General features: G+C 38.7%; 1 protein-coding gene and 1 long non-coding RNA gene across 2 annotated transcripts in view; one reads left to right on the top strand and one right to left on the bottom strand.

The window, feature by feature from the left end:
* The window catches only part of NKX2-4 (NK2 homeobox 4), a 1424-nt gene extending 215 nt beyond the window's left edge, over positions 1-1209 (bottom strand). Inside the window, exons 1-2 of the mRNA XM_077292294.1 lie at positions 840-1209; positions 1-673 (exon numbers count right to left, since the gene is read on the bottom strand). The exon at positions 1-673 is cut by the window's left edge and continues 215 nt beyond it. Coding sequence (XP_077148409.1) covers positions 12-673; positions 840-1209 — 1032 coding nt within the window. The 3' untranslated portion in view covers positions 1-11. The remainder of the gene's footprint in view (positions 674-839) is intronic.
* A 224-nt stretch (positions 1210-1433) lies between these two features.
* Positions 1434-19531, top strand: LOC143809151 (uncharacterized). The gene is made up of 5 exons (XR_013222102.1): positions 1434-1747; positions 2847-2883; positions 3798-3841; positions 17889-17983; positions 18797-19531. It is a non-coding gene; the product is annotated as an uncharacterized LOC143809151 (long non-coding RNA).
* Positions 19532-22880: the final 3349 nt, after the last annotated feature.

Raw genomic sequence — 22880 nt, 5'->3', positions numbered from 1 at the left:
GCGCTTTAGCCTTACCACGTTCTCCCATAGAGCATGCCAGGATTGACCATGCCATTGCTGTAGTCTACACTTGAAGTGTCCATCTGTGCTATGTTGACCACCTGATTATGGAGCGATTGAGGACTAGGGGACATTTCTTCTAAATCTGGTGCTTGATTTAAAGAGTTAACCTGTTGATTCTGGTGCTGGTGAACAGAGCTGTTAGAAGAAGACAATACACCATTGGAGCTGTTTTGCTGCTGTGTTACTTGTCCAGTGGTTGAGCTGTTTGAACTGTTTTGACACGGCTTGCCATCTTTCACAAGGACGGGCACTGCCACTCGGCGAGGTGATTGTTGTTGGCATAAGTTACTTTCTTGCTGAAGTTGTTGCGTGACCTTGTCTTTCGCTTGTCTTTTCATTTTATACCTATGATTCTGGAACCAGATCTTTACTTGAGTAGGGGTTAGGTGAATCATGCTGGCCAGGTGCTCTCGTTCAGGTGCTGAGAGATACTTCTGTTGCTTGAACCTCCTTTCTAGCTCATACACTTGAGCCTGAGAGAAAAGGACTCTTCTCTTCCTTCTAGGAGCTGCATGAAGAGGAGCCATTGACTTGGCAGCTTCTGCTATACCTTGTAAAGTGCCCATCCCAGCCATGTTCATACCAGTAGATGGTCCCATAAATCTAGAAACTGACATACATGCAATTAGCTTGTTGACATTACAAGTCCTTAACCCAACACTTCACTTGACTTACATTTTGACTTTCTCATTACTTATACAGAAGATATACCATATATCCTAACTATATGAATGATGGTCAATTTCATAGACATATAAAAAGAAAGCCATACTTACTTGTTGAATATCTTGGGTCTGGGTTGGCTCCATACCAGCCAGTAGCTGCTGCACTGTTTCTCATGGTATCTTGATAAGTTGAAATATCTCCCATATTGCTGATGCTTCCATTGCAGTAACCACCCATTGCACCATGTGAAAACTGAGAAACACTGTGCGGCATGTGATAGGTGGTGGTCACTGTGGCATTATGGCCCATGGTGTGCTGCTGCATCCCTGTCTGGGAGATGTGAGTCTGTCTATAGGCTCCTAGAGAGGTGCTGAGGTTACCAGTGTTGTCCATGCTACCAAACTTCTTGTAGGTCTCTTCAATGGGACTCAGGATGTCGGTCACTGAAAAAGGTGTAGTATGCTTTGGGCTCAACGACATGGTTCAGCGACCAAGCAGGTAAAAAACTGATGATCTGATCAGTCTTGTGTAGTGTCAATTCTTTCTCCTTATGGATGTTGTCTACGTAAGAGAGTGCTTGGAGGACGCCTGAGATCCGATTGATCGCCTTACAAAGTAGGCGAGACCTAAGCTCTCTTATCTCGGGTTTATTTTAGCCTGTAGCCAGGTTTACAACACTCACTGAAGTGGGAGGGAAGGGGGAGGCTTGGGAGGGGCAACAGGAGACCATCACACAATACTCATTCACACATTTCCAAGATAATTGACTAAAGATGCAGTTACTTTCCTAATGAAGACCCTAATCTGAACCTGCTAGAGCCATTTCTGGAAGTACATTCCTGGGCCAGTGATGTAAATAACTCTCAACATCTATGAGTAATCAAGAGTAAACACCCTCCTAGTAATGGTAGAATAGTCTGACATCTCTACCTGCTGAGAAGCTGAAACCTGGAGAAGAAAGGATCTTTGTACAGAACCTCAAGTGTTAGAAGATGCCAGGAACATTCAACCCCAAAATGTAAGTACGTTTTCATTATACTTAACACTTTGGTGGCTACCATTAATATGTCTCAAGAATAAGCATGGGCTCTTACTATCAGCAACAGGTTATATAAGACTCGATGTTCGCACAGGGCACATTCACCGCACTCCTTATTTCCAGAACTCATACACAGTCCTATCTGTGGTGCTGAAGGAAAGCGGTGTATGACTTCTGTACATCTCCACTCCAGCAGCTGCTTCTGTAACATCTGTAGAGTATCTACTATGTATCGCACTATAACTAAAGCGTTTTGTTTTAAGCCTCTAGTCCACATTTCTTAGGCAATGTATGGTCAGCGTGCTAATATGTAATATGCTATCCATAGAACAGCAAGAAAATAACTTAAACTATTGTTTCAATGTGTTACTGAATATATATTTATGTACATATACGTGTATGTGTGTGTGTGTGTGTGTGTGTGTATATATATATATATATATATTATATTTATATATTATTTTCTATTTATCAAACAAAATAATTTTTCTTCTATTTATGTATATCCAAATTAGAAAAAAAAAGCGGTTTCTGGTACTGGGGTGGTGAAATATAATTGTACAGTTTATAGAGTGATTATTAAGACAGAAGTTAATGTTCACACATGTATAGAAAGATATATGTAAATATATATGTATGTGTATATTTATTACAAGTATTAGAGAATAGGAATATGAAGTAGTACACATTTTGTACAGAGATCATTTTCCAATAATGAAGTGGTAGCAGTAAATATTCTATCTCGTATAAGCTAATCTCATATCGGTCTCCTCATTTATCTAGTATGGTAAGTATAAAAATCCAATAGCACTGCAGAATTCAACGTGAAAAAATGGTACATTTTATTCACCCATATAAAATGATGTGGCCGAATAATGTACAGCTTTTTTTTCACGCTGCAATTTAAAGTGCTGCCATCTTTTGGACCTCCTATTTGGAAGGACACTTAGTTGGGTTCTTGGGATTGGCACCCATTCTCTGAGCACATTGCTGCTTTCTTTTACATTTTTTTTTTCTTATCTACCTTCATTTTCTATCCATCCTGTACTTGTATCACATGTTCAATTCTTTTATTCAGGTCAACCAAAGGAAAGAAAACTTCTCGGCCAAGTGAGGTGATGATCCGTCATTAACATACATACCGGTAGTGTCCTCAGGGGTATCACATTAAGAATTATAATATCACAAGTAATAATAATACCAAGAATAGCAATTCTAGGACTAGAAATAATGGTAATAGTTATAACGAAAACACTAGAAATAATATTAATGCCACCATAAGAAATAATATTAACACTAGTTATAATAGCATAAGAAATATTAACATTTCTATAAAGAATAGCACTTATAAAATTCACATTAGAAATCATATTCGCACTAGTAGTAATAATGGCAGCACTTCGCATCAGTCGCTTAGATGCTGCTTTTTCCTTGACTATACATTTGTTAATACTATGAATATGTGGAGTATTTTGCACTTAGAATAATAGGCCTGGAGGTTGGGGTGTATGGGATGTATTTGGGCGTATGTTCCGAGTTGAAAAGCTAGGACTGCCGTAGGTGCAGTGTAACAAGCACATGGTAAAATATAGTTAATGGACCCTCATGAGCTTCGAATAGGGATTTTTTTTTCCTCTTAGCTACTTAAAGCTAGAAATAAAAGGTGTGTGTGTTGCTCTCATTATTTGTATCTCTGTACATGAGGGGTTCTGTAGATATGTGTAAGAGGGCCAGAGAGTGCTCAGGAAGCCTGAGTCATATTGAGAGCTACTTTACCAAGTGCCAGGGAGACAGCTCAATGGTTCGACCCATTAAGGGTTTAACTCTTTGATTTGAGGAGATCGTAAAGCTTTATAAGTTCCAGATTGGGCCTTGTGTGGCGCTTTCATCCAGCACCATTTTTATCAGAAAACAACCAACATTTTTTTTCCCCCATATTAAATATCTGTTTCTGGATGGACATCTTCCTTCTATGTTGGGGTAACCACGTTCTTCACTTCCAACTTGACGATGTGACTCTACCATCTAGTGAAGCTTCCATGGATAGAAGCCTATTCTGACTCCAAATCAACAGTAAGTATAGTTTCATTGTCGTATGTTTGTGAGCTCTGCATATGATGGTATATTCTCGTATGCCCTTTTATATCACATTACACTGTCATCTCAACATTGATCCCAAGAGCAACTGTGCAGAAAGGGAGCCAATGCGTCCTCTAAGATTGTCACGTACGTGCTTATGGCTGATGGTTCACATTATAGTATAAACTTTCATTTATATTTCACACAATCATACTGTGTATAACTATATGTATACATTTATGATGAGAAAATATATATATATATATATATATATATATATATATATACTCTACATGATTTAGTTATGTATGCTTAACTTCATTGCGATTTAAATTATAATCTAAATTTGCATTTATTGTCTATTTAGGGCGTAGTTATGATTTACATTCCAAAATATATTTTATGCATCTATCTTTATTATTTATAAATTCAAGACATACATTTACGGTAGTTTTCGTTTTTATATTTCTCTAAATTAATGGCTTAAGGATATTATATGGACTTGCAGCAGTCACTTGATTTATGCTTAATAGCAATAACCAGGATATATTCACAAAGTTCCTCCATGATAATAATAGTTATTATATTATGTACATAATACATGTATTTATTACTTTTTTTTGTTATACTTGAACATTTTAAGGACGTTATTACTTTATTAAACAGAAAACCGCATAGGTAACTGATCTTGTCTTTTACTATATATTCTTCATGGTCACGGGGTGGCATTGCTAGATACTAGTTATATTAATGATTGTGCATAGTATTAGTTGAATCCAGGAAATAAAAAAGGGAAAGACACTCCTTGAAAATGACTAACTGAAATTATTATTTGAATAAAATAATATTGAAAATAATTACATTTCTGCCAGCCGCTCAGGTCAGGAATCAATTTTTTTTTTTCTCATTTTCTTGAAAACGTCACTCTGTGTTAACTAAAAGGTTTGGAACATTTTCTGCGGCATCCGATACAATTTTGTACCCCTTCTGGGTATACATAAATTTCCACATGTGCGATGTAACTCAGGAAGTTGCCAATTACTATGTCCTTATTGATCATGTTGTCTTAATCTGAGAGAATAATATATATATATATATATATATATATATATATATATATATATAGAGATAGATAGATAGATAGATAGATAGAGATAGATATATATGGATATACGGAGAGATATAGATATATTATTATGCCATTATATTCCCAGCGCTTTACCCATTGGGGCTCACAATTTAGATCCCACATCAGTATGTCTTTGGAATATGGGAGGAAATCGGAGAACCCAGAGGAAATCCACTAGACACGGGAAGAACATACAAACTCCTTGCAGATGTTGTCCTTGGTGGGCTTTAAACCCCCCCAATCCCTGCGCTGAAAACCAACAGTGCTAATGTGTGCGTTAGTCTTTTATTGTTGTTTTCCAATATATACATATACACATATTGATTAGCCATAACATTATTTTGGATATTGATTATGTTGCTCCACTTTCACATGTCCAGGGATGAGATATCTTAGGCGGTAAGTAAATAATGAATTCTTGAATTTTATTTGTTGAAAACAGGAAAAACTAGCAAGTGTAAGAATCATGGCTCGAGACCTGGGTGAGATCATCTCTAAACTGAGAAGTCTTGTTTTGGTTCCGGTATGCGTTGGTCGATAAAGGAAAATGTGTGTCCTCAGTGCCCAAGGCTCACTGATGCATGGGATCATATAGAAGTGCTATTGTAGGGTAAATTGCGGTTTTGGTGACATGAGGGGGATCTGAACTATGTAAGGAAGGTGTTCTTATTGTTATTATTAATTGGTATTCATCAAGTAATGACCTTGCTCCCAGATACTGGATTTCTGGCTTTGGTCTCAGCGGTGTTTTTTAGAATGCGAAAAAGGATAAACTAGAAAAAGTGTACTCTTAAGTTCAGTAAGTCCAACTCTATACTTTTTTTACTTTTTTTAATACGATAATTGTAAGTATTTGCTCATTATGGGAGCAACTACATTTTAGTGGCCACTTCCTATAACTTAGTCAATTAACAGGCACATACTGTATAATATCTAGCTTATCATTATCAAGAAATATACCTAGAAATCTTTTTTTTTTTTTTCTTTTATCTTGAGCACTTGCCATTACTAATATCATTTTCTTGATATTTCTGTGTACAAATCCCCTCTGCAGTAATTAAACCCAATTTCAGAAATGTAACCATTGCACTAAATGTAATTGTTCAGCGATTACCGGAAGAGGCTCCATATTCCAAGTGGAGCTTTTTGGTCGAATTCTGATATTATAATTGGATACTGGAATCAAAGGTAAAGCTGCAATTAAACATCTTCCTGAGCATGCAGTGAATAGTTGTAAAGTCGTGGCTAATCACTAAGCCAATTTTCAACCTATACTAAGGGATACATTCTATAACCATGGTAACACCACATTTTCTAAAGATGGCGACCATCTTACTAGCTACTAATGTCCAGGTGGCTAGTTCATTTAAGGCTGACAATCATAGCATAATAGGAGCAGAAATTAATTTTGAAAAAGAAGACAAAACTTAAGATTTAAGATGATGGATGATAAAAAATTAAATATCAAGTAAATTATTGATTTTTTTTTGTTGTTGCTGGGTTGGTAATTACTCTATGTAATAAGTCATTGCAACAGATCCTGGAAAAGGCAAATAAAGAGAGGAGGAAACTATAAGATCTTATGACTTATTTAACATAAAATCTGCTACTATAATTTTATTTTGAACTTCTATCCTGATGGTTTTCTGCTCTTACAGTAGCATCTTTAAATACTTTTCCATCAGAATCCCATAATTTGTAACGATGCATGGGACGTATCCACCTAACCAGTGCCGAATATAATATGGGCAGTTTGGACCAGCCACGTCCGGAGGGTCCATGGCCACCCAACCTCCCATCATCTAAAAGTCAGGCTTTTTATTATTCATACCCCATGGGTTTCAGGTTGCGTCCAAGGCACTGCATAAGCTATAAACTGTCCCCTGTACTGTTCTTCATTGACAATCACTTATGTGGCCATAGTTTTAAATTGAGCAGTTTATTATATAGCCACAAGTTTGCGCTGCCAGTCTGTGCGCATGAACGTGTGACAAAGCTATTCCTCGCTCTTAGGCCTCATCCTGACGTTCATTTTTCATGTATTTGTTCTATCTGATGCAACACATACCCATTATTGTCTATGGGCTGTTTACGTCTTTGTTGGGTTTTTATTGGCCAATCATCTTAAAAATATACAGATTAGAGGCATGTCTGTTTCTGATCTGAGTTGTAGATCAAACTCGCCCATTTCGCCAAAGCAGTGGACATCACTCAGTTGCCATTGGTGTCATCCAGGTGCTGTCCAATTATTACTAGTTAGTATGAAGCAGACACTTGGAATTTTTTTCTTTATAGGAGACACACCGATGCCACAAGTATGGTAAAAACGAACATACAGACCAAAAATGGACAAAGATTAGATCCAGCCCACTGATGTAAAGCAATTTGTTTTGTATCGTTTGAAAATAAACTCCAAAAATGTATGTCTGATTGAGGCCTTATCACTGCAGCCCCTCTGCAATCTTCTTGCTAATTTATGGGTCCCTTATGCAGGGCAGCATTTGTATATAACTTTCCTTCACACACTGTCGCTCACATCCTGATGACTACAGTAAAGGCAGAACTGCCTCAGGAACGAGAAATGGTCCAGTTGGTGGTTAGTGAAGAACGTGGCCTTGTCCCGTAATGGTAGCACCAACCTCTCCATGGACCCCACCACTTTGAGACTTAAAACCTTCATAGAAACAATTGAGCCTGTAAAACACCTGTGATCCCCAAACTACAACTCCCAGCATAACCTGCAGACTTTCAGTGCATGCTGGCGTTGTGGTTTGCTGTAGGTCTACTGCTCTCAGGATTGTTGGAAACCGCAGTTTAGCAACAGATGAATATATAACCCCTTTTATAACCATGGGGCAATTTCAGACTATCAAAGAATGCCAGAATGTCTTAAATAGCACCTGTCACCAGGAGAAAAATGGCCAATTTTAGTTTTTATTTCGTCTGTTCTCCTGAGTATTCTGAATGTTGCTTTATTTACATACACCATATGGTTCCAGATTTAATTAGTGCTAGTTTTTATGGTCTTTTCCAAGGGGGCGTTCCTCATAGCTTAATTATGCAGAGCAGCCTAAATACCCACCCCTAGATATTCCTGTGAGCCACACCCCCTTGGAAAAGTCACGCCCCCTTAGCAAAAGCCAAAAGAATTGGCACTAAATAAAAAGGTCTATATCTCTGGAACCAATTTAGAAACAAACAAAACAATAAGAATACTCCGGCAAGCAGCTTAAATAAAAAGCAAAAACTTACACCTCTTAGGGCATGCTGGAAATTGTAGTTTTCTATCAAATTAACAGGCAGCCCCTTTGATAGCCTGCTGAGTAAAAAGATGTAGTGAGGACCTTCAGACTATAACATGTAGTGTACCGCAGCACGTAGCCCCAGGGCTATACCTGTGGTTGTCTACGGAACGTGTAGCCAGAACTAAATATTATGTGCGGTAAATTGAATTTTTAATTATGCAATCATGTTTAAGAAATGGTTTTCTTTAGTCCAGTCCCAAAGTTTGAAAATGAAACTTTTCTATTATTCCCTCACTACTGTAAGCGCTGGTGGCCATTCAACAAGAAAAGGTTCCCCACTAGGAACGTTAATGGTTTCACTAGTGCGCACAGCTAGAAAGCAAGTGTTGGACTATTTCAGAATGACATGTACTTGGAAATGGCTCTATCGCGTGCTTTATCTTCTACACCCAAAATCTGCTGGCAAACAAATGCCAGGGGTGTATTCCAATGGGCACAAATTAGAGAAAATTCTAAGGTATGTTTTTGGGCAATGTCATGCACAACATGCTTTATTTTTATTGGTGAAAATTTAACATTTAAGTTCCTTTTTTTTAAAAGCAAAACAAGACAAAAAAAAAGCAAAACAGTTAACAGTTTTCACTCCAGGCCATGATGAAGGAGTAAATGTGCTCTTGGCCATATGGTAACACTACTAGTGTCCTAAGCTACACTATTCCTGCTGGTAGTCAAGGTACCGCACAGTAATTGCTTTACTTGTGCATAGATTTTTTTTTTTTGTATATTTTCTCTCTTATTTGCTCAGTTGACCCCCAGCCTGTAAAGCTTATCCTCTTTACTCTATTTATCCTATTTATCCTACATGGACATGATGGGTAATTCCTTAGTACATAGAAGCTTTACTAACCATCTTATTTGTGACATTGTAACCTAAATAAATAAATAGTGGATCATGAGACAATACCATATATATATATATATATATATATATATATATATATATATATATATATATATATATATATATATATATATATATATATATACACACATGGATTTCACACAACAGTATAGTGTTACTATTGTTATAAGTGTATAAGTGGAAATAATAGGATGCTAACTAATAATTTCCATTATCAAAAACTGCTTACATTTTCTTACATTAACATGACTTCTTCAGCCTGTGTATGAACTATTCGATTAAGAAATGGTAAGCAATTCAGCTCCGCCATGTCACCTGTTAGTCATTAAAGGTGAGTGTAGCGTTCCTTAAGAGACATATTACATTATTTGTAATCCATGCTAATATTACAAGCTATATAGTTATTACACTGATCCTAGCCTATTATACTATATAATGAGGACCTGGATATCATTATATCACCATATTATATCATTACTTTACCTTGATGCTTGAGTGACTGATTTCTCATGATTTATTGTTTTAGAGTTTTGCTATTGTTTTAATTGGTTGCATTTTTATTCCTCCATTAAATTTGCTTAATTCATATAATGTCCTTTTGTCTAAAATTATCAGGTTGAAAGGTGCATTGAGCACTAACAGATCCAATAACTCAATATGTTTAATTTACTTATTTATTGTTTTGTTTTTTTGTTTTTTGTTTTTTTTTTTCCCTTTGATTTGGGCATTTTATAATGAGATTTGAATTTTCATAGTAATTAAAGAATCTAATTTAGCTATCTGTCTTTCCATCTGTTTGTCAATATATATTAATATATACCAATATATATTAATATATACCAATATATGTGTACCAATAATGCAGGCCCTCGGTAGTTTGTATGTTGTAGTATCTCCGGACTGGGGGTGTATTAGGGGAGGCTGTGAGATGCAGCTGAACTTTAGGGTTTGCTTTTGTTCACTTTGGAATAAGTAGCCTTTCTAGCCAGTTCTGTGCAGGGACACTTATCCCCTCTTCAGTTAATGAGGTTCACCTAGTCACTATTTTCGTGCGCCTATTAAAGATCTGAACTGCAAAGCTTACAGGCATGTCTGCTGAAAAGAAACAAAGATCCATGGCTCCAATACTCCCACCACCCCCAAAACTTCTGCATTCTGCAAGGAATGTGTCCTTTTGATAAATTAACCCTTTTCCTTGCTTAATGCACCTGCTTTCCTGCTCCTAAATACTACAAAGGTTAAAAATCACCATCAATAAGGTCCCCCACAATCCTCATCCTAATACACGTGGCTCCGAAATAAAGAGCATTGTCACATGCGAATAAAGGATTGATTGGACATTGGAACTTGAAATGGAATGTTGAAATGATACATAACAATATACAGGGTAGTTTGGTGTGTGAGATTATCGTCTAGTTTGAAAAGTATGACGTATTCAAATGTATTTATTTTTTTTATTACAAATTAAATTATTTTTTATCACTGTCGCCATTCATATTAACATGTCAAACATTTGAAGGGCATGTTCACATATGTTGGATTTGGATATTACAAATCTCACACGTATTGACTTTAAGATTCGCTGCAGGAATCTAAGGCTTATTTTAGCATTTCTGCCACAGATCGTCATGAGAATTAGCCCCATTGCCATTCAGCTGGGCTAATCTTTGGCTTTTCTGCAAGAAAAAAGGTATTCTGCTTCCTTGCGTTCACTCCTGATCTTGTCTGAGTAATGCAAAATATTCACCCTTCTTTTTTCTGATACATGTGATCAGGGATGTGGAAACAACATTCACGTGCCTGGGATGCTGATTTCTGTCAAATTCAACACGTGTAAATGGAGCTTTACGAAATATAAACAATCAGTCATTAAAACTGTGCTGAATTATTAGAAATACTATTTTTAGAACAGATTTGAGAGCTTACCAAAGAAAACACTATCGTAAAAACTTCTCTTTGTATAGTCAAACAATTTCTAGGTATTGATTAATATCAAAATGTGCCTCCTTCTAGTATTGGCCCTTGGTACCTTTGGCAGACATCTGATTTTACCAAGGGAAGGCATGGCAATGTAGACATTTCCTGTACTGTGACATGTACAGGAAATACCGAAACAGATGAGAGTGATCAGACTGGTAATATATGAACGACTTGAGCCTTCTAGAATGAGAGCCAGCCATTCAAAGTGGCTCTTCGTTCTGGCTTATATAGAGGTGACCCAAGTGTAGCCCCTTCTATGATATCTATATGCCCTAATAGGGCATATAGACAGTGATTATTTTCACTAGCTACCCTGATTAATCTAGTTAATGGAAAAAAAACTTTTGAAAATGTTTCATATTTAAGGTTTTAGTTCTTGTGTTTCATTAAAATATGCAGGTTTGCAGGCATATGGACATAAGACTGCGACGTCTTTAATATTCTACTACAGCTGCACCAAGGCGTATTGCCAGATTCCACTAATGGTCAACTAAAGCCAAATGAGGGTGCAGACTTAAACTGTAAAGTATATATATGGGCAGTAGCCACATCACGTTCTTCCATCATGCCAGGATTGACTATACTATCACTATAGTATTCAGTTGTCCATCTGTGATAAGTTGGCTAGCTTGATTAGAGTCATTCTTAGAAGATAATACAAATTTGGAGCTTTTTTTTTTGTTATTTGTTTAGTTGTTGACCTGTGGCAACTGTTTTGACACTAGTAGCCAAATTTTAGATATACGGGCACTTCCACTCAGTAAGGTGATTGTAGTTGGTACTTCGTAAGCCTGTATGTTGGTGAGCATGGATGGACCTGTAGATTCAGAGGACAGGGATAGCTTCCCCTGAGTATATCTATGTTGTGATTTGTGTGAGAGGATTGATGCTGTGTAAGACACTGTAGGATAGTAAGTCTGGAGGAGTATTGTGCTGCAGAGATAGGGAAAAGTCCTTGCTTGTGAAAATATTTTTTTCAGAGCTGTAAGTAGGGGTGTGAGGGGTAGGTTCTGTTGTAAGCATCTAAGGGGATCTGATCTCCTTGAACTGAGTATATTTTTTGATACTGGCAGTCAAGGAAGTGGATTTCTTCTTCTATTAATAATATAATATGTCCTATCTATCAATCATAGAATCATTGAGTTGGAAGGGACCTCAAGGGTCATTGTGTCCAGCTATTCATCCCATTTTGTAGATTTTCATTTGTCTTGCACAGATGTAGAATCTTTCTCCCTCTTAAATACCATTCTATTAGTTGCTGCCCATTGTTCAAGCTCATCTACAAGTGCTTCTCTCTGAAATAAATTAACTTTTTGATGATATTCTATTTCAGTTCTTCAATACAAAAAGTGAAACATATATAGTAATTACAAACAGTGATCTATTTCAAGTGTTTATTTCTGTTAACGTTGATTATGGCTTACAGCCAATGAAAACTCAAGTCATTATATCAGTAAATAAGAATAATTAACAAAAAACACCTACAAAGGCTTCCTAAGCATTTAAAAAGGTCCCTTAGTCTGTTTCAGTAGCCTCCACAATCATTGGGAAGACTGCTGACTTGCGTGCCCATCTGACCAACATGAGGGGGGTTCACCCAAGTCCAAATTTTGCACTGGAGCCCATCGGACTCTATTTGCACCACTGTTTGGCACATCAGGCATCACCAATATGCTGTAAGCCGGACACTCTGTACTACCTGTGTGAGACCAGCACCCTATACAAGCCTTTTTTGTGTGAATTTTTAATTAAAAAAAACAATCACCGGTATTTTACAGCTGTTGCCTCCATCTTTATTAAGTGGGTTTGCTGCATCCTGATTAGTGCATTAGTTTTTGAGAGCTGAGCAGGTAAATACTGTTAACATTGCAATAAGAGGCGATCAAAATCATTGTGTCTACTCTAAAATCCTATCAGTAAAAACGTTGGCTCACCGCCAAAAATAAGCCCTCACCCAGCCCCATATCTAGCAAACGTAAAATGTTACAAATCTTGGAAAATTGTGACACAAGCAAATTTTTTTTTTTTAAACAAATTTCTCCAAAAATTTTCATCACTTAAATAAAATGGAAAACGATACATGTTTGGTATCTGTGTACGTGTACTGACCTGGAAAATCATGCTGCCAGGTCAATTTTACCATAAAGTGAACATGGTAAATAAATTAAAAAAAAAAACAATTATGGAATTGCACTTTGTTTGCAATTTTAACGTACTTGGAATTTTTTCCTCACTTTCCAGTGTCTCATAAGATAAAATGAATGGTGTTATTTAAAAGCGCAACTTTTTCCCCCAAAAAACAAGTCCTCATACACCTATGTGGACGGAAAACTAAAAAAGCTATGACCCTTGGGAGGAGAGGAAAAAGCGGAAATTGTCAGCAGAGAGAAGGGGTTACAGTGACTCCATTTTTGATATCTTATCTACTGTAAGTAAAGTTTTGCCTTATAAAGGATATAATCCAGCAATCTATGTTTCAGAAGTTTGGCAGCACCAAATGCAAAATCTTTCTATACCTATAGGTTAACTTCTCAGTGAGGTCTGGTCCAATATACTGTACTATACCAATCCAAGTCTATATGGATAGTAAAATAAATTGATCAACTATATTAATGAAATCAAACAGATATTTATTTATATACCCATCTTGACAATTTACTATTTCTTATATCAATTTCTTAAAATATAAATTCTGCAGTAATTAAATCCAATTTCCGAAATGTAACCGTTGCACTAAATGTAATTGTTCAGCGATTACCGGAAGAGTCTCCAAATTCCAAGTGGAGCTTTTTGGTCGAATTCTGATATTATAATTGGATACTGAAAACAAGGGTAAAGCTGCAATTAAACATCTTCCCGCTTGTGCAGGGAATAGTTGTAAAGTCTTGGCTAACTAATAAGCCAATTTTCAACCTATAGTAAGCATTGTGTAAGAATGGTAATTTTACTTTTTCTAAAGATGGCTACTGTCCTCATTATTATTATTTACAGTACAGACCAAAAGTTTGGACACACCTTCTCATTTAAAGATTTTTCTGTATTTTCATGACTTTGAAAATTGTACATTCACACTGAAGGCATCAAAACTATGAATTAACACATGTGGAATTATATACTTACCAAAAAAGTGTGAAACAACTGAAATTATGTCTTATATTCTAGGTTCTTCAATGTAGCCACCTTTTGCTTTGATGACTGCATGGCACACTCTTGGCATTCTCTTGATGAGCTTCAAGAGGTAGTCACCGGGAATGGTTTTCACTTCATAGGTGTGCCATGTCAGGTTTAATAAGTGGGATTTCTTGCCTTATAAATGGGGTTGGGACCATCAGTTGTGTTGTGCAACAGTCTGGTGGATACACACCTGATAGTCCTACTGAATAGCACTTGTTGGTCCTTTTGCCTTCACTCTGCGGTCCAGCTCACCCCAAACCATCTCGATTGGGTTCAGGTCTGGTGACTGTGGAGGCCAGGTCATCTGGCGTAGCACCCCATCACTCTCCTTGGTCAAATAGCCCTTACACAGCCTGGAGGTGTGTTTGGGGTCATTGTCCTGTTGAAAAATAAATGATGGTCCAACTAAACGCTAACCGGATGCATCAGTCCAAAGCACAGATTTCCACTGGTCTAATGTCCATTCCTTGTGTTCTTTAGCCCAAACAAGTCTCTTCTGCTTGTTGCCTGTCCTTAGCAGTGGTTTCCTAGCAGCTATTTTACCATGAAGGCCTGCTGCACAAAGTCTCCTTTTAACAGTTGTTGTAGAGATGTCTGCTGCTAGAACTCTGTGTGGCATTGACCTGGTCTCTAATCTGAGCTGCTGTTAACCTGCGATTTCTGAGGCTGGTTACTCGGATAAACTTATCCTCAAAAGCAGAGGTGACTCTTGGTCTTCCTTTCCTGGGGCGGTCCTCATGTGAGCCTGTTTCTTTGTAGAGCTTGATGTTTTTTGCCACTGCACTTGGGGACACTTTCAAAGTTTTCCCAATTTTTCAAGCTGACTGACCTTAATTTCTTAAAGTAATGATGGCCACTCGTTTTTCTTTACCTGGCTGCTTTTTTCTTGCCATAATACAAATTCTAACAGTCTATTCAGTAGGACTATCAGCTGTGTATCCACCAGACTTCTGCACAACACAACTGATGGTCCCAACCCCATTTAAAAGGCAAGAAATCCCACTTATTAAACCTGACCAGGCACACCTGTGAAGTGAAAACCATTCCCGGTGACTACCTCTTGAAGCTCATCAAGAAAATGCCAAGAGTGTGCAAAGCAGTCATCAAAGCAAAAGGTGGCTACTTTGAAGAAGCTAGAATATAAGACATAATTTCAGTTGTTTCAAACTTTTTTGTAAAGTATATAATTCCACATGTGTTCATAGTTTTGATGCCTTCAGTGTGAATTTACAATTTTCATAGTCATGAAAATACAGAAAAATCTTTAAATGAGGTGTGTCCAAACTTTTGGTCTGTACTGTATATGTCAATGACACACACACACATACATATATGTATTTATGTTGCATAGAGAGATAGAAGAAAAGCCGGTAATTAATCTGCCGTGTACTGTAAAATCACTTCAAGAGCCAACAGGATAGATGAAATGGATTACATACAGAGGAAATACAAATAGAATAGGTAACTATATAGATGTCGGTGACAAATACAACTAGTACAGTGTGTGCAAATTACTGTACATGTATTTAATTAATAAAATATTTTTGGGAAAAAAAATGGTGTAGGTTCCCGTGCAATTTTTGTAACCAGCAGAGGGAAAGCAGATGACTAAGGCAGATGTTTATAGCCTAGGAAAGGGGTAATACCCATGGAGCTTCCCAGGCTATTAATGTCAGCTCACAACTGTATACTTAGCTTTACTGGCTATTAAAATGGGGGAACCCCCCAATAAATGACGTGGGGTCCCCCTATAATTAATAACCAGCAAAGGCTATGCAGACAGCTGCGGGCTGATATTAATAAAACAGAAAGGGGCCATGGATACTGCCCCCTCTGGCTAAAACCATCACCTGTCAGCCGCCTCAGAAAAGGCGCATATCTAAGGTGCGCCAATTCTAGCACTTAGCCTCGCTCTTCCCACTTGCCCTGTAGTGGTGGCAAGTGGGGTAATAGTTGGGGGTGGTGACATCAAGCCCCTAGGTTAGTAATGGAGAGGCGTCAATGAGACACCCCCATTGCTAACCACATAGTCACATTGTAAGAAAACACAGACGCCCAGAAAAAAGTCAGTTAATTGAAAGACACAGACTCCTTTAATATTCTTAATATTAAACCATACTTATGACCTCACCTAATTCCACCGAAGCTCACGATCTCCTGTAATAAAAGTAAAATAAAAAAAACAATATACCATACCTTTCTGTCGTTCTGTACCACGCCATAATCCATGTCTGGGGGATAAACAGTTTTCAACCTGGACGGTACCAAGATGCAACTGTCCAGGCTGAAAACCACTGGTGAATGAGCTGCTGGGAGCGCAGCTTCAGTGACTGGCGGTGACATTACTGAGCTTGCTCCCCTAGATGGCCTGAACTGCAATGACTTCTGGACCGTGCGAAAATGCCAGTAATGAGGTCACTGCAGTTCAAGCTCAGTGTTTTCATAGCAGATCGCTGTGAGAATTTATATATAAAATATATATTATAGCTGTTTACCCAAACAGATGCAAGCTACAGTAATATAACCAACGTGGGCAGAGTGCAGACGCTCAGCTTTAATTTGAGGGTATTCACATCCTAATTGGAGAAAGGGTTTAAGAATTACAGCTCTTTAATATGTAGCTGCCTATTTTTAAAGGGACCAAAGGTAATTGGACAGATGTCTTAAAACCTCTTTACATTTCTAGTTTAATACTGAGAAAGAAAGGCCAACTCTTTAAAAAAATGTTAATGGCCCACCTTCGCATGAATATGTAGTTAACATTGTAAAAGGCTAATATTGGTATAAAAATCAAAATATATAGTAAATAAGACATAAAAAATGACCAAAAAGAAAGAATCATGTTTAAAATCAATATTTACAAATCACAGTAAAAAAAATATACAAAATAGAACAAATAACTGTTTAATTCATCAATGAAAAACAATAGGTATAAGCAGATATCATACTATGTGACTTAGTGGTACAAATCTGGTGCATGCATTGCTCTGTGTAGAATCTAGGGGTCTGTTATGGCCTTGTGTACCTCGGCTTTTAGGGTGACAACACCTGCGCTTAGGTAGGGATACATTTTATCTAGGGATTTATTATTGCACAACTAGAGCTATCCCTTTTATTTATCCTTTTCTATCTCTGTCCCCATATATACATTGTACACAGGGATGCGTTATATATCCTTTCTGTTTCAGGATTGATACCAGAGGTATAGTACAACACAAAAAAAAAAATCTGCTTTTGGAACCTAAACTGAGCACTTTCATGTTTCCTCGAGTTTGGTATTTTTATATATTTGGATTAACTTTTTAACATAGAAACAAAGTTATAGTTAAAGGGATTTTTTTTCTTTGTTTTTGTGAGGCCCTTTTCCTCCCAGTACCTACTAGCAGTGTCTGACTCGGTTCTGAAAGGCCCATCAATAATATTGATTTATGGAGCCCACTATTCAGCCACATGAAAAAATGACATGATCCTAGTGCACAAAGTTACTCTTGCTTCTATATAATAATAATTTGGCTAGCTTGTTTATTAAATGAATAGATGGAACTTTTTTCTGCAAATTGTAATGCACTACTCATTATCACTTCTTCACAGGGGCCTACCAGAGGATTCTCCTGTTCCCCAGTGGGCCAGTCCAAGCCTGCCTATTGTATATCTGAAAGATGATTGCCAGCTGAGAGAACTGAATGGTGAGGCAAACTCCAAAGCACAAGGAAACTAAACACACAGCTGTCTACATTAGTAGGGCCCAGCGTGATTATGTCACTGGAGTTTAACGTTCAACTTGAATTTAGTGAGTTCTTTGAAATTATACATTCTTTTAGAAATGTTAGTAAAGGCACACTGTATGGCGAGGGGCTGGATGTTATACACTCGTATTACTAAGACCACAAAAAAAAAATGCCCCCAACAAGTTTGTAAAAACAAAATGAAAACCCCCTTTAAAGGGAAACTAACAGCTGATACATGCTGCCTGATCTAAGGGCAGCATATACCAGACACTGGCAGCCCGGTTTCAGCCTGGTATGTTTGACTTTGAAAGAGTGAGTCTTTTCAACAGGGAAAAGCCGACCAAGTGAGTCAAAAAGCCGACCTAGTCAAAAAGATCGGTCCCCGGTGGCTTCTCCACATCCGATACCAATGATCGACGTGATGTACACGCACGCAGTGAAAGAGACCCGTCACTCCAGGGCAACAGCCGGGAAAAAGTCGGCCTGTCCGACTTGTCTCCTGTACAGATTGGTCTCTGAATGGCTTTTAAAGTATGTTTTTCTTGGAAACACTCATACATGGCTGGATGGGGCTGCATGAATCAGCTGTCAGGTTCCTGTTTAGTTTTTGTTTAAATTTAACTATGATATCACTTATCCTGTGAATTATATTTATTACCATATTTTATTTTAGGTCTTTTAGCCAGGCTGGAACACATAGGGTATAAGGAGGTGATTTTATTGTGCATTGTGATTTTACTCTTTTGCATAATTGTCTACTTTTCTTTACAGGACTTTATGAAGGCAGAAATCACAACCCCCCTAATATGATAATTGTACCAAATGTTATAAAGCTGCCCAGATGGTAAATCTGGTTGTTATGGATTCGATAAGTAATTGGAGGCCTCATAGAGAAAATAGGAATGGGGCCTGACTCCTCCATGAGCAGCTGCAAGTGCATTTAGGTACTGGAAACATTATGGACATTACAGTCTTCACTTCCTTCTCAAGTCTTTATCTATTCCTTGGTCGCCAAGAGCTCTGCTTCTATTATTTTCATTTTCTTCCTCTAATTAAAATGTTTCTGTTCTCAGACTAGCCATCCACATCAGACCCTCCATACATGCACGCTTAGCTATGATGTGTACATAAGCTTTAGTCAGAAACCTGTTATATTAGCAATAAAATCAAAATTATTACTAATGACTGTTCTTCATACTTTTTCGTGCCATGGACAGGGAAACACATTTTCTATTGAATGTTTTAGATCTCATGAACAAAAAGGCTAAACATTTACGTGGATATAAGTCTTGTATACATAAGTTAAAGGGTTATTGCCATCAAAGCAAGTCATCACCCAAGCACAGGACAGGTAGTAACTTGCTGGGATCCCCAAGAACTCATACTACTGTCTCCTTCCCCATAACCCTGTAGAATGTAAGCCCGCAAGGGCAGGGTCCTCGCCCCTCTGTATCAGTCTGTCATTGTTAGTCTGTCTACTGTTAGTGATATCTGTAATCTGTATGTAACCCCTTCTCATGTACAGCACCATGGAATCAATGGTGCTATATAAATAAATAATAATAATAATATTCATCAAGTCTCCATTTATTATAATCAAAATCATCGTAACCAAGAGCATATTAGAAGAGTAAGTAAACAACTAATGGAATTTCTAGAAATAACCAAATAGGCTAAAAAGGGACACTTCAATATACACAGAGGTGCATATAGGTTTTCTGGCACAAGAGGCAAGAATTCAGTTTGGCGCCCCCCCCTCCAAGGACATATGCGATTTGCACACTTTGCCATGTACCCACAAGCTCCTCTCCCTAATGCTCTCAGTGAAAACTGAAAGAAGCAGAAGAGAGGCTCGTTGTCACAGGACCACAAGTATGAAAATCGCATATGAGTGAAGTGTCCATGTGATGACTACTGGAACCTGCAGAACTGAATCCTGACATTGCACGCTTCTGAATTCTCACAACTAGTGCACTGCACACTTTTAGGATTCTCCCTTGCCGGTGGACGGTCATGTCAGCACAAGCATGCGATTTGTATACTCCTGACCACATTCCAACTAGACGTGCCCAGCCTCACTCAGTTTATTTCCATTGACTGAGGCCACACATGTCTAGTCAGCATGTGACAGCATGTATGTAAATCACCAGCACGAGAGAATCCTGACAGCGTGCAGTGCGCACTGTGAGAATTCAGACGTTTGCAGTCACCAAGAATGACTGCAGACTCATTACAAACCTGGACATCCCCTTTAATGCTCCTAACATAAATAAAAACATGAGAATTAGCATCACAAATAACATTTACATCCAGGTACCTTATAGATGACGTTGTCTCTGGAGTCGTTCTACTTCTTTTCTTCATCTTGTCCAGACCCCATAATGAGTTTTCTCATCCTCTGCAGACTTCCATCTTCTCCACTCTTTTGCAGATAATTTCCACGTGATGCCCTTAAGGCTATGTTCACACGGTGCGGTTTTTGCTGCGGATCCGCAGCGGAATTGCACTGCGGATCCGCAGCAGTTTTCCATGTAGGTTACAGTACAATGTAACCCAATGGAAAAAAGGACCCGCTGTGCCGACGATCCTTTTTTCCACAGGCAAATCCGCAGCGGTTTTGCCTGCAGAAAAAAGAAGTAGCATGTCACTTCTTTCTGCAGATTCCGCTGCGGGTTTCCAGCAGCACCAATAGGAAACTGCATTTGGAAACCCGCAGTGGAATCCGCAGAAGAAAAAGGATCAAAAACCGCAGCTAAAATCAGCGCTGAATTTAGCTGCGGTTTTTCAAAACAGGACCTGAAAAAAAAAGGATGAAAAAAAGGATCGTGTGAACGTAGCCTAAAGATACAAGTGTTGTTATAACGCTTCTGAATAAAAAATTGCCCCTCACTATATTGTCCTCACAAAATATGACCCCCACACAGTCCCTCTTATGGTACATGCTCTTCACACTGACCTCTCCTTTCCATACCGGCCCCCTCTTCATACTGTCCTCTCATACTGTGTCCACCCTATAGGGCCCAGTCTCTATACTGTACTCTCATCACACTCCCCCTCCTTGGTATACTGTCCCCTCTTAGCTGTACCTTTACACTGTCTCCCCATGCTATGCATGCACACATCCCATCACCTTCACTCCCAGTACACTGTCCACATACATTTTTCACATTGCTACTCATACTGTGTCAGCATACATTCCCTCATTTGCTCCCCATACTGTCTGCACCAATCCCCCATACTGTTTCCTTGTACATGCCCCCCAAACCCCATACTGTTTCCTCGTACATGCCCCCCATTCCCCCATACTGTTTTCTTATACATGCCTCCATTCCCCTGTACTGTTTCCTCATACATGCCCCCCATTCCTCCATACTGTTTCCTCATACATTCCCCTCATTCCCCAGTACTGTTTCCTTATACATGCCTCCCATTCCCCAGTACTGTTTCCTCATACATGCCTCCCATTCCCCAGTACTGTTTCCTCATACATGCCTCCCATTCCCCAGTACTGTTTCCTCATACATGCCTCCCATTCCCCAGTACTGTTTCCTCATACATTCCCCTAGTTTCCTGTACAGTTTCCTCATACATGCCCCCCATTCCCCCATACTGTTTTCTTATACATGCCTCAATTCCCCAGTACTGTTTCCTCATACATGCCCCCCATTCCCCAGTACTGTTTCCTCATACATGCCCCCCATTCCCCAGTACTGTTTCCTCATACATGCCTCCCATTCCCCAGTACTGTTTCCTCATACATGCCTCCCATTCCCCAGTACTGTTTCCTCATACATGCCTCCCATTCCCCAGTATTCTTTCCTCATACATTCCCCTAGTTTCCTGTACTGTTTCCTCATACATGCCCCCCATTCCCCCATACTGTTTTCTTATACATGCCTCCATTCCCCCGTACTGTTTCCTCATACATTCCCCCCATTCTCTTGTAGTGTTTCCTCATACATTCCCCCCATTCTCCTGTAGTGTTTCCTCATACATGCCCCCATTCCCCTGTACTGTTTCCACATACATGTCCCCATTCTCCTGTACTGTTTCCTTGTACATTCCCCCATTCCCTTGTACTGTTTCCTCATACATTCACCTCATTCTCTTGTACTGTTTCCTCATATATGCCCCCATTTCCCCATACTGTTTCTTCATATTTGCCCCCATTCCGCCATACTGTTTCCTCATACATGCCCCCCATTCCCTCGTACTGTTTCCTCATAATTCCCCCCATTCTCCTGTACGGTTTCCTCATGCCACCCATTCCCCTGTACTGTTTCCTCATATATTCCCCCCATTCTCCTGCACTGTTTCCTCATACATGCCCCCCATTCTCCTGTACTGTTTCCTTATATATGCCCCATTCCCCCATTCTGTTTCCTCATATATGCCCCCATTCCCCCATACTGTTTCCTCATATATGCCCCCATTCCCCCATGCTGTTTCCTCATACATACCCCCATTACTGTTTCCTCATACATGCCCCCATTCCCCTGTATTGTTTTCTCATACATGCCCCCATTCCCCTGTACTGTTTACTCATACATGCCCCCCATTCCCATGTACTGTTTCCTCATACATGCCCCCCATTTTCCCGTACTGTTTCCTCATACATTTCCCCGTACTGTTTCCTCATACATGCCCCCCATTCTCCTGTACTGTTTCCTCATATATGCCCCCCATTCCCCAGTACTGTTTCCTCATACATGCCCCCATTCCCTCGTATTGTTTCCTCATACATTCCCCTCATTCTCTTGTACTGTTTCATCATATATGCCCCCATTTCCCCATACTGTTTCCTCATACACTGTGTTCCAAATTATTATGCAAATAATATTTCCTCCTATTTTCT

Source organism: Ranitomeya variabilis, chromosome 2 (genome assembly GCF_051348905.1).
Source record: "Ranitomeya variabilis isolate aRanVar5 chromosome 2, aRanVar5.hap1, whole genome shotgun sequence".
In the NCBI taxonomy this organism is placed as follows: Eukaryota; Metazoa; Chordata; class Amphibia; order Anura; family Dendrobatidae; genus Ranitomeya; species Ranitomeya variabilis.
This window is presented reverse-complemented; position numbering and strand designations above follow the sequence as displayed.